The sequence below is a fragment of the Palaemon carinicauda genome, chromosome 24, assembly GCF_036898095.1.
Source record: "Palaemon carinicauda isolate YSFRI2023 chromosome 24, ASM3689809v2, whole genome shotgun sequence".
NCBI classification, from domain to species: domain Eukaryota; kingdom Metazoa; phylum Arthropoda; class Malacostraca; order Decapoda; family Palaemonidae; genus Palaemon; species Palaemon carinicauda.
The window spans coordinates 96,238,309-96,250,808 of record NC_090748.1 but is presented as its reverse complement, the minus strand read 5'-3'; the positions used below and the strand labels follow the sequence as shown (position 1 = coordinate 96,250,808).

At 34.0% G+C, this 12,500-nt stretch overlaps 1 protein-coding gene across 1 annotated transcript in view; it reads left to right on the top strand.

The window, feature by feature from the left end:
* unc80 (unc80, NALCN channel complex subunit) overlaps window positions 1-12,500 on the top strand; it is a 198,815-nt gene that overhangs the window by 16,266 nt on the left and 170,049 nt on the right. The window contains 2 exon segments of the mRNA XM_068348348.1: window positions 5,880-5,906; window positions 10,919-10,939. Coding sequence (XP_068204449.1) covers window positions 5,880-5,906; window positions 10,919-10,939 — 48 coding nt within the window.

Genomic DNA, 12,500 nt, shown 5'->3' with positions numbered 1-12,500 from the left:
AGCTCAAAAGGATGTTGATGTTGCAGTGACCAAAGTAACTACCGAGTTTGAGCGGGACTCGAAACCAGTGTGGCATTCACCAGTCAAGGGCGTTACCACATCGGCCACCACAACCCTAAAAAAAAATGAAAGACAGTTGGTAGTTAGTAAACTGTTTATGGTAGTAGCCAAAATTTGGGTTCAGAATGCTTAAGCCAGTTAGAAAATGAGGGCGACGAAGTTCCCAATAAAATCATTATGAGCAATTGATGGATTGTTGAAGATGGGGAAACTTGCACCGAATGTTATGTAGAACAGGCTGATAAACGTCTATTTATATAGTTTATCTATGAAAGATCTATTTTGATACTGTTACTGTTCTTGAAATATCTCATTTTAATTATTCATTACTTCTTTTGTAGTTTATTTATTTGTTTACTTCCTTTCCTCGGTGGGATATTGTTCCCTGTTGGAGCCCTTAGGCTTATAGTATCCTCTTTTCCAACTAAGGTCGTAGCTTAGCTAATAATAATAATAATAATAATAATAATAATAATAATAATAATAATGATAATAATAATAATAGCAGTAATAAATAATACTAATGATAATGATATTAACAATAACAGTAGTAATAAATAATAATAATAATAATAATAATAATAAAAGATGAAATACCCTATTACTCTATGAGAGGACAAAGCCTATCTGAGAGAGGCACTGGATTGATGAAGATGGGGAAATGGCCTTGTTTCAAAAGAGGGGGTATTTTAGAGGGGGATGGGGGAGGGGGGGAGGTAGGGAGAGAGTCGAACACGGGGCCCTTGGAGGAGATGATCTCAAAGGAAGGAAGGGCGGGGCCCTTCAAATATCGATCACCAATGGCGTCGGTTTAGTAAACGAGTCTGGCAGACTTTTTTTCTTCCGTTTTACCTCAGTTTCTCTTCGACAATTCCCTCCCCCCCTCTCTCTCTCTCTCTCTCTCTCTCTCTCTCTCTCTCTCTCTCTCTCTCCTCCGTTTTTTTGGCAGTTATACGCCATTTGTCTTCAGTAGTTGTTCCTTTCATTTATTTTCGATTTGATCTTTATTATTGTGTTTTTTTAAAATATGGCGTATAATATATATATATATATATATATATATATATATATATATATATATATATATGAATATATATATTGTGTCTGAGTGTATGTGTGAGTGTATGTTTGTGCGTGTGTGTGAGTGTGTGTGTATGTGCGTGTGTGTAAGCAATAATGCTTGTGTAATATTTTGCACTCTATCCATATTTCCATGAGATATCTTTCAGATTTTTTTTTTGAGTAAGTACAAGCTAAAATATTTATTGGACATACTCACTTGGTGCTGCCAATGGTGAAACTGAAAGTAATCTTTAGTGTAATATGAAATTCCATTTCCAGATGACGTTGGTATTCTTATATTAATAAATAATTCTTAATTCGCAAACATTTCAGGCGGATTGGCTTCGTTTCTCTGTAGATTTAGAATGAAACCTTGAAAAAAAAAAAAAAACATAAAAGTATTACCAGATACCCTAATACATGATTGTTCACACGTTTGATTCCTACATATCTCCACCTGTCTCAGCACACATCCTTTGATTTTGATAAAATTGATTTGAAAGTCAAATCTTCGAACATTACTTGTTTAGCAGTATGGCGAAGGCCTTAAGATATACGATGTTCCCTCTTAGATCGCCCAGACATTACCAAGGTGTCTTACTGACACTTCCCTAAAGGCAAACGCCATCCCTTGAATCCATAAAATGGGTTTAGATGCAAACCAAGAAAAATAACAACAACTTTGATGGTTTGGCGGACGCCTTGATAAACATGGTGCCAAGATGATTCCCTCCTCTGAACTAAAGCGAAATTTTCCTTAATTCCCAATTTACATACCCATACCATCCTCAGACCCTTTTAGTATAGTGGCAAGTACAGGATACAAGTGAATATTTGTGCCACTTCGTGTCTTTGTTCAAACAGAAATAATTCCTAATTTGCATTCCCTTACCATCAGCACATGCTTTTTTTTATAGTGGTAAGGTCAGTAAACAATGAAAAAACATCGTCACTTCGTGTTTTTGTGCCAACAGAAATTTCCCTATTTCCCATAACTTTAATTTCTAACCCCCTACTATCAGCACACCCTTTTAGTATAGTTTTAATGACAGGAAACAAATAAAAAATATTGTCACTTCGTGTTTTTGCTTAAACAAAAATTTCCCTACTATCCCGAATTTTAATTTACACCCATTTAACATCAGCACCCCCTTTTAGTATGGTGGCAAGGACAGGGAACAATTTAGAATATTGTCACTTCGTGTATTTGTTCAAACAGATATTTCCATATTTCCCCCAATTTTAATTTACACCCCTACTATCAGCACACCCTTTTAGTATAGTTGTAATGACAGGAAACAATTAAAACAAATTGTCAGTTCGTGTTTTTACTCTGACAAAAATTTCCCATTATCCCTAATTTTAATTTACACTACCTTACCATCAGCACACCCTTTTAGTATAGTGGCAAGGACAGGAAACAATTGAAAAAAATTGTCACTTCATTTTTGTGTTTAAACAGAAATTTCCCTATTTCCCCCAATTTTAATTTACACCCCCTACTATCAGCACACCCTTTTAGTATAGTGACATGGACAGGAAACAATTGAAAAAATTGTCACTTGGTGTATTTGTTCAAATTGAAATTTCCATATTTTCCCAAATTCTAATTTACACCCAGATGTCATCAGCACACCCTTTTGGTATTGTTTTAATGACAGGAAACAATTGAAAAATTTGTCACTTCGTGTTTTTGTTCAAACAGAAATTTCCTCATTTTCCCCAAATTTTAATTTACACCCATATATCATCAGCACTCCCTTTTAGTATAGTTGTAATGACAGGAAACAATTGAAAAAATTGTCACTTCGTGTTTTTGTGCAAACAGAAATTTCCCTATTTCCCCCAATTTTAATTTACACCCCCTACTATCAGCACACCCTTTTAGTATAGTGGCAAGGACAGGAAACAAGAAAACATTTCTGCCACTTCGTGTATTTGTTCAAACAGAAATTTCCCTATTTCCCCCAATTTTAATTTACATCCCCTACTATCAGCACACCCTTTTAGTATAGTGGCAAGGATAGGAAACAAGAAAATATTTCTGCCACTTCGTGTATTTGTTCAAACAGAAATTTCCCTATTTCCCCCAATTTTAATTTACACCCCCTACTTCAAGCACACCCTTTTAGTATAGTGGCAAGGACAGGAAACAAGAAAACATTTCTGCCCCTTCGTGTATTGGTTCAAACAGAAATTTCCCTATTTCCCTATATTCTAATTGACTTCCCCCTACCATCAGCACACCCTTTTAGTATAGTGGCAAGGACAGGAAACAAGAAAACATTTCTGCCACTTCGTGTATTTGTTCAAACAGAAATTTCCCTATTTCCCCCAATTTTAATTTACACCCCCTACTATCAGCACACCCTTTTAGTATAGTGACATGGACAGGAAACAATTGAAAAAATTGTCACTTGGTGTATTTGTTCAAATTGAAATTTCCATATTTTCCCAAATTCTAATTTACACCCAGATGTCATCAGCACACCCTTTTGGTATTGTTTTAATGACAGGAAACAATTGAAAAATTTGTCACTTCGTGTTTTTGTTCAAACAGAAATTTCCTAATTTTCCCCAAATTTTAATTTACACCCATATATCATCAGCACTCCCTTTTAGTATAGTTGTAATGACAGGAAACAATTGAAAAAATTGTCACTTCGTGTTTTTGTGCAAACAGAAATTTCCCTATTTCCCCCAATTTTAATTTACACCCCCTACTATCAGCACACCCTTTTAGTATAGTGGCAAGGACAGGAAACAAGAAAACATTTCTGCCACTTCGTGTATTTGTTCAAACAGAAATTTCCCTATTTCCCCCAATTTTAATTTACATCCCTACTATCAGCACACCCTTTTAGTATAGTGGCAAGGATAGGAAACAAGAAAATATTTCTGCCACTTCGTGTATTTGTTCAAACAGAAATTTCCCTATTTCCCCCAATTTTAATTTACACCCCCTACTTCAAGCACACCCTTTTAGTATAGTGGCAAGGACAGGAAACAAGAAAACATTTCTGCCCCTTCGTGTATTTGTTCAAACAGAAATTTCCCTATTTCCCTATATTCTAATTGACTTCCCCCTACCATCAGCACACCCTTTTAGTATAGTGGCAAGGACAGGAAACAAGAAAACATTTCTGCCACTTCATGTATTTGTTCAAACAGAAATTTCTCTATTTTCCCCAATTTTAATTTACACCCCGTACTGTCAGCACACCCTTTTAGTATAGTGACATGGACAGGAAACAATTGAAAAAATTGTCACTTCGTGTATTTGTTCAAATTGAAATTTCCATATTTTCCCCAATTTTAATTGACACCCAGATGTCATCAGCACACCCTTTTGGTATTGTTTTAATGACAGGAAACAATTGAAAAATTTGTCACTTCGTGTTTTTGTTCAAACAGAAATTTCCTCATTTTCCCCAAATTTTAATTTACACCCATATATCATCAGCACACCCTTTTAGTATAGTTGTAATGACAGGAAACAATTGAAAAAATTGTCACTTCGTGTTTTTGTGCAAACAGAAATTTCCCTATTTCCCCCAATTTTAATTTACACCCCCTACTATCAGCACACCCTTTTAGTATAGTGGCAAGGACAGGAAACAAGAAAACATTTCTGCCACTTCGTGTATTTGTTCAAACAGAAATTTCCCTATTTCCCCCAATTTTAATTTACGCCCCCTACTATCAGCACACCCTTTTAGTATAGTGACATGGACAGGAAACAATTGAAAAAATTGTCACTTCGTGTATTTGTTCAAATTGAAATTTCCATATTTTCCCCAATTTTAACCCAGATGTCATCAGCACACCCTTTTGGTATTGTTTTAATGACAGGGAACAATTGAAAAATTGGTCACTTCGTGTATTTGTTCAAACAAATTTCCTTATTTTCCCCAATTTTAATTTACACCCAGATATCATCAGCACACCCTTTTAGTATAGTTGTAATGACAGGAAACGATTGAAAAAATTGCCAGTTTGTGTTTTTGTGCAAACAGAAATTTCCCTATTTCCCCTAATTTTAATTTACACCCCTACTATCAGCACACCCTTTTAGTATAGTTGTAACGACAGGAAACAATTAAAACAAATTGTCAGTTCGCGATTTTGCTCTGACAAAAATTTCCCATTATCCCTAATTTTAATTTACACTACCTTACCATCAGCACACCCTTTTAGTATAGTGGCATGGACAGGAAACAATTGAAAAAAATTTCACTTCATGTTTGTGTTCAAACAGAAATTTCCCTATTTCCCCCAATTTTAATTTACACCCCTCACTATCAGCACACCCTTTTAGTATAGTGGCAAGGACAGGAAACAATTACAAATATTGTCAGTTCGTGTTTTTGTGCAAACAGAAATTTCCCTATTTCCCCCAATTTTAATTTACACCCCCTACTATTAGCACATCCTTTTAGTATAGTGGCAAGGATAGGAAACAAGTAAATATTTCTGCCACTTCGTGAATTTGTTCAAACAGAAATTTCCCTATTTCCCTATATTCTAATTGACTTCCCCCTACCATCAGCACACCCTTTTAGTATAGTGGCAAGGACAGGAAACAATTGAAAAAATTGTCACTTCGTGTTTTTGTGCAAACAGAAATTTCCCTATTTCCCCCAATTTTAATTTACACCCCCTACTATCAGCACACCCTTTTAGTATAGTGGCAAGGACAGGAAACAAGAAAATATTTCTGCCACTTCGTGTTTTTGTTAATGTTTGTTTTCCGGCAGTTCTGCCAGACGGCTCCGAGTCACCACGTAAGTCTCATAAATTAGTCCATTGCCAGATGACCCTCCCTAGTAATCCCTTTAAAAATTTCTAATTTCTTTTTTTTTTTTAACCCTTCTAGTGATATCGATGTCATTTTTAACACATTAGATTAGCTTTTTTTAGACATTATTTCTCGTTATTTATATATCGGACGTATAGGAGAGTTGCTTGTTAATTTATAGAATTTTTTGGAGATATTTTTTTTTGGATAAAAATATCGATGTTTCGGCATGCAGTATGGGTATCATCAGGAAGTCACTTTGAGCTGATTTTCTACCCATATATTTTTCATATTTTGATCTGTAATTTCTACAAATTTTGGCTTGTGTCATACTGACAAATTTGCGTTATTTTGTATAAGAATTAGAAACTCACATACTAGAATGAATTTAATTTTTATGTATAGTTTATTTAGTTCTTCACTGGGCTACTTTCCCTGTTGGGTCCCTAGGGCTTATATCATCCTTATTGTCCACTAGGGTTGTAGCTTAGCTATTAATGATAATAATAGCAATAAATGAAAAATGAAATGCTGAAAATTACAGATTAAAATGAAACAAGCAACTCTTGATGAAAATTCCACCAGTATTTTTTTTTTTTTTTGTGATTGATGCACTACCCTTTGCAAGTTACAACCATTTTCTTCTTTCTATAATAGATAATGCAATTTGCTCCGTATGGCAACTTTGAAAGAGCTCGTATTACATTAATCTTTCATATACTACACTTAGTAAATTTATTTCTGTGATAATACTGTAGCTTTATCAAGTTATTTGCTTTTTTTTCCCTCAGAGGCAAAGACTTGTTCATAATTTTCATTTACTAAAATGCCATCATAATGAGCAACTTAAAATCAAATTTCATTAAGAGATAATCTTTTATAAATATTTTTTTTTTCAAACACATTGCCAGATGCCTTTTTTTGTTTAGCTACTCTGGTGAACCAGTTTCACTGAAATTATTCTGAGCTGATCTATTTTTTCCATCTTTTGTGTAATATCTATGATTTTTGGCATCTAATTTCACCTTTACATAATTTGTGACTTGTGCCTGCTCTACTTATATGACATGTTTTACTTTCCTTCTAGTAATTTGTTTGCAACCTTTCTTTGCTGGAGGAATTGCCTGAAGAAACGTCTATGGGGTTAGATGAATGGTCAACTTAACTGAGGCTATCTCTGAGAAAATATCTGATGCTCTTTTAATGATCATCTATTGTATTATAGAAAATCCTCTAGATTAAACATCACTTTACTAAGGAATATTTTGGTTTCATTTATATAAAAACTTTTGTAAGTATCCTGAGATCCTTAAAAACTGTCTCTCTGGCATTGCTTAGTTAGTGGTTCTCAACTGGTGGTCCTTGGTGACTTACCGGTGGTTCACAGTACGTCCACTATATTTGGTAATGGGCTAGGAATATTGTAAGTGTATATAATTTATTTATTAATCACTATAAAAATGTTTCTCTTAATAATTAATTGGGCAATAATTTTCATATATCATTCTAATTTAAGAAATAAAACTTATCAGCCACAAAAATGCACGTGGCAAATACTTAAGTATAAAATCCACAGGAAACAGAAAAGTGAAAGACCAGGTACCAAGCGCTTTTGTGTATTACATACACTTCTTCAGGGTAAACAGGAAAGTGAAAGACCCGGTTCCAAGCGCTTTCGTGTATTACGTACACTTCTTCAGGGTAAACAGGAAAGTGAAAGACCCGGTTCCAAGCGCTTTCGTGTATTACGTAGCCTACACTTCTTCATGGTAAACAGGAAAGGGAAAGACCAGGTACCCAGTGCTTTTGTGTATGTCGTACACTTCATCAGAGTAAACAGGAAGGTGAAAGACCTGGTATCAAGCGCTTTCATGTATTACGTACACTTCTTCAGGGTAAACAGGAAAGTGAAAGACCCGGTTCCAAGCGCTTTCGTGTATTACGTAGCCTACACTTCTTCATGGTAAACAGGAAAGGGAAAGACCAGGTACCCAGTGCTTTTGTGTATGTCGTACACTTCATCAGAGTAAACAGGAAGGTGAAAGACCTGGTATCAAGCGCTTTCGTGTATTACGTACACTTCTTCAGGGTAAACAGGAAATTGACAGACCTGGTACCAAGCACTTTCGTGTATTACGTACACTTCTTCAGGGTAAGTAGGAAAGTGAAAGACCAGGCACCCAGCGCTTTCGTGTATTACATACACTTCTTCAGGGTAAACAGGAAAGTGAAAGACCTAGTACCAAACGCTTTCATGTATTACGTACACTTCTTCAGGGTAAACAGGAAAGTGAAAGATCAGGTACCAAGCGCTTTCGTGCATTACATACACTTCTTCAGGGTAAACAGGAAAGTGAAAGACCAGATAGCAAGCGCTTTTGTGTATTATGTACACTTCTTTAGTACCCTGAAGACTTGTATGTAATACACGAAAGTGCTTGGTACCTAAAGAAGTGTACATAATACACGAAAGCACTTGGTATCTAAAGAAGAGTACATAATTCACGAAAGCGCTTGGTACCTAAAGAACTGTGCGTAATACACGAAAGCCCTTGATACCTAAAGAAGTGTACATAATACACGAAAGCGCTTAGTACCTGGTCTTTCACTTTCATGTTTCCTGTGGGTTTTACACTTAATCAAAAAATAAATTGGCAATCTTCAAGTAGTAGCTAATAAGTAATAGCATTTCATGTCAGTAAGTGTCTAAACTTACTCTTACGCAAAAATTAGAATGGTGTAAGCTATGATTCTACTTGAGCTGGGGGTCCATGACCTGAAATGAGTTGAGGACCACTGTGCTAAGTAGATTCTTTTATATTTTTCAGTCTATTGTGCCTAGAAAAGAATCTATTTCGCCATGACGTTTCTGATGGAAATCACTTGCATTTGTCAAATCCTGTTTCTTCAGTGTTCTCAAATGCCCACCCTGTAGAACTGCATTGTGTACCCCATGCTTGTTGACATCCAGATTGTAATACAAATTAAAGATACAGTTATTAGATATTACATTCATATTCCACAGTTCATGCATTGTACAAATTTCTCGCATAATGTGGCCTGTGCATTCTTTTCTCTCCTCTGTAGTCTTCATAGCTTGCTGCTTCCTCCTAGCTTCGTCCACTTCTTGAACAAAATTTGCATTTTTTTTTTGCATCTGCATCTCACTCATTGCACGGGATGTCATTATCTTACGTTTATCTCTATATCAATTTTGATGATCAACTAACTGTAGAACATTAAGAATGTACGTTATTGACTAACATAAAGTAGTTAATTGAACATTAATGGTAGGACTAATTCTCGTTGTTATTTTGCTAACACGTAATGCACAATGATTGTATACTGATGTTGAAAGACCTCTTTAGCTGAGGTTTTCTATATTCATTAATTAATTGTTTTTTTTAATTTGAAACTTACCTTTAACATAGTTTTATCTTTAAATCGAGCTTCTATATGGAAAATAAATCATAGATTAATATTTTGAATAAAATCTCTAGTAAAATCAATAATTTTGATCTTACCTCTTAAAGATTAAGATTTAAGATAATAGTTTTTTCTTTATATTTTTTGAAGAAATTGATGACTACTTGATATGTTTAATTGCTATTCACTGAATATGATACAAGTTACCTCAACTTGATCTCTCTAAGATAACCAATATTTATTCTTTATAAGAATTCAAAAACTTACAAATGTTTTGCAATTATAGCTTAGAAATACATCCTTGCTGCAAAATATAGTATATAAACACTTTGCCATCTGACATAGCTGACAGGTGTCAGATGGTGTGTCAGATATTCATATTGTGTCGTTTCAGACTGTTTCAGCATATGCGAATAGTGTCGCGTCTGAATCAAGCTTCAATTTCAGGCAGCTTTTGTGATTATCTTGTCTTCGTCAGCTTCGTTCTATTCATTAGCTTTTATCTAACGTTTGTCAGTCTCTCTCTCTCTCTCTCTCTCTCTCTCTCTCTCTCTCTCTCTCTCTCTGCCTGTCTGTCTGTCTTCTGTCCCTCTTCCTCATCAATAAAATTTCCATATCAAATCCTCTTTGCTTTGTATTTCTCTCTCTCTCTCTCTCTCTCTCTCTCTCTCTCTCTCTCTCTCTCTCTCTCTCTCTCTCTCTCTCTCTCATCAATATAATTTCCATTATAACTACTTTTTGTTCTCTAGTCTCTCTCTCTCTCTCTCTCTCTCTCTCTCTCTCTCTCTCTCTCTCTCTCTCTCTCTCCACTTGTCTATCTTTTGTCCCTCTCCTTTATCAATAAAATTTCCATGCTAAATACTTTTCGTTCTGTAGTCTCTCTCTCTCTCTCTCTCTCTCTCTCTCTCTCCTCATCAATGAAATTTCCATACCAACTATTTTTACTCTCTCTCTCTCTCTCTCTCTCTCTCTCTCTCTCTCTCTCTCTCTCTCTCTCTCTCTCTCTCTCTCTCTCTCTCTCTCTCTTTTTACTGCTAGGTACAACATCTGAAATAACAGTCCCCTAATTATCCTTTATAAATTCATGAACTTTATTGATGAACTTATAAAAACGTTTGCAAAGCATTTTCAGACTTCTTTACAGTATCTTATGATTTTTTACTGTACTGTAATTATAATTAGTTACAATTGGTCTCATACTGAAAGTATTATATACTCATATACACATGTGTATTTATGCACAGTTTTGAATACACATATCCATTCATCTATCTACGTGATTATATTATTCAATTAAGCCACATACAAATGAATTGCTCTTACGCTAAGGGCATACATTTCCATGTAATCATACACATCTATGTGTTTACATATTCTGTATAGTATATACTTTTACATTAATAAATAAACGATTTATATCAATAAACACACTCATGTTCTCTGTTGTAAATCTACCTTTAAACTCAAAATCTACTTTGGGATTAAATAGATAGTGAGAATATTATCTTCCCTTATGTATTAAAAGTATTATAGATATTTACTAATTCCGCCATATTTGTTCCAATACTTTAGGAGATAAAGGAAGCATCGAAGGTATGTAATTCAGATGGGAAGTGGATATCCTTCTGAAATACCTGTTTGCATGATTCTGTAGATTGGTTGATATCCTTTGAATATCATCTTATCCGTGTCTAGAAAAAATTGGTAGTTGTTTTTTTAACCACCAGTCATCAAGATTATGATATTAAACACCCTATTCGTAATGCTCTTGTATATAATGTAGGCTTTTTAGTGACACGAATTCCCCAAAATGGAAAGTTCTTGTTTGTAGCAGTGCATCTACCAAGAGCCTTGGAAGAACAGGTTCTCGTATGCCGTCGACGTTTATCTAGATGAATGTGACTGTTTTGTCATCTTGGATATAGTTGTGCATGTCATTTGTATACATTTGGTAGGTGAAAACATCATTTTCGACAGCTGACGTAAAGGGGATCCACTTTGATAAGGTAAAACGAAGGCAAAAAAGAGGATTATGTACTTCAATTTTATAGAATTATCGTGCATCCTGCATGACTAGATGTTTACCAACCACCAAGTAACTGTGGTAGAATCTTGAAGAATTGTTGTACCCTATATAATAAATTGAAGACTTGCAATATGCAATGTTTTCACACCTTGACAGAGAAATAGGGAAGTTTAAGGTAAGCCATCATTTAGTAGGAGAGTTTTTAAAACACCACTGCATGGTTACACATTTTTTACATCAGTCAAAAGTGAAAAAAAAACTTTAGAAAATTCTTAAATGACACATTTTATCCAGACAGTGTAAGTTGGAATGATTTTGAACCCAGTAGTTGTGTTGTTATGAAACAGTATGTTCTGTGTTAGGTCGCTCTTTGGTAAGAGGGACAATTGGATGAAAAAGAATAATAACTCTAATATATATACCAAAAGCATTATGTAGTCTTTACTCAGGATAAGTATAATCGTGTGCAACAAAGGATTTTCCTTAGGTTTAATGAAACGGTAGAATATATTACCAACACTCATATATATATATATATATATATATATATATATATATATATATATATATATACCTATATGTACACACAGTATGTATATATATACATATATATATATATATATATATATATATATATATATATATATATATATGTGTGTATATATAGTGTATATGTATATAATGCATATGTATATTTATGTATATATACATATATGTATATATTTGCATATGTATACATATATGTATATATATATATATATATATATATATATATATATATATATATATATATATATATATATATATATATATGTGTGTGTGTGTGTGTGTGTGTGCATATGCATAAATACATAGATAATGCAATATACGAAAGTATACCCGAGTTTATTTAATTTTTTGAAAAAAAAATTATATTAATTCGTTAGAAACAATAATGAATTCAAGGAGGAAATATCTTTTCATTTAATCTAAAAATAAGAACAGCATCAACATACAAAATAAAATTTTTTACTTTATTCGTAATATGATATGATAAGCGCCACTGATTTTAGTAAGTTCTGTTTGTCTATTCCAATTACGACTAAATTTGCATAGTTAATTATTTTTATCATTCAGATTTCATATATA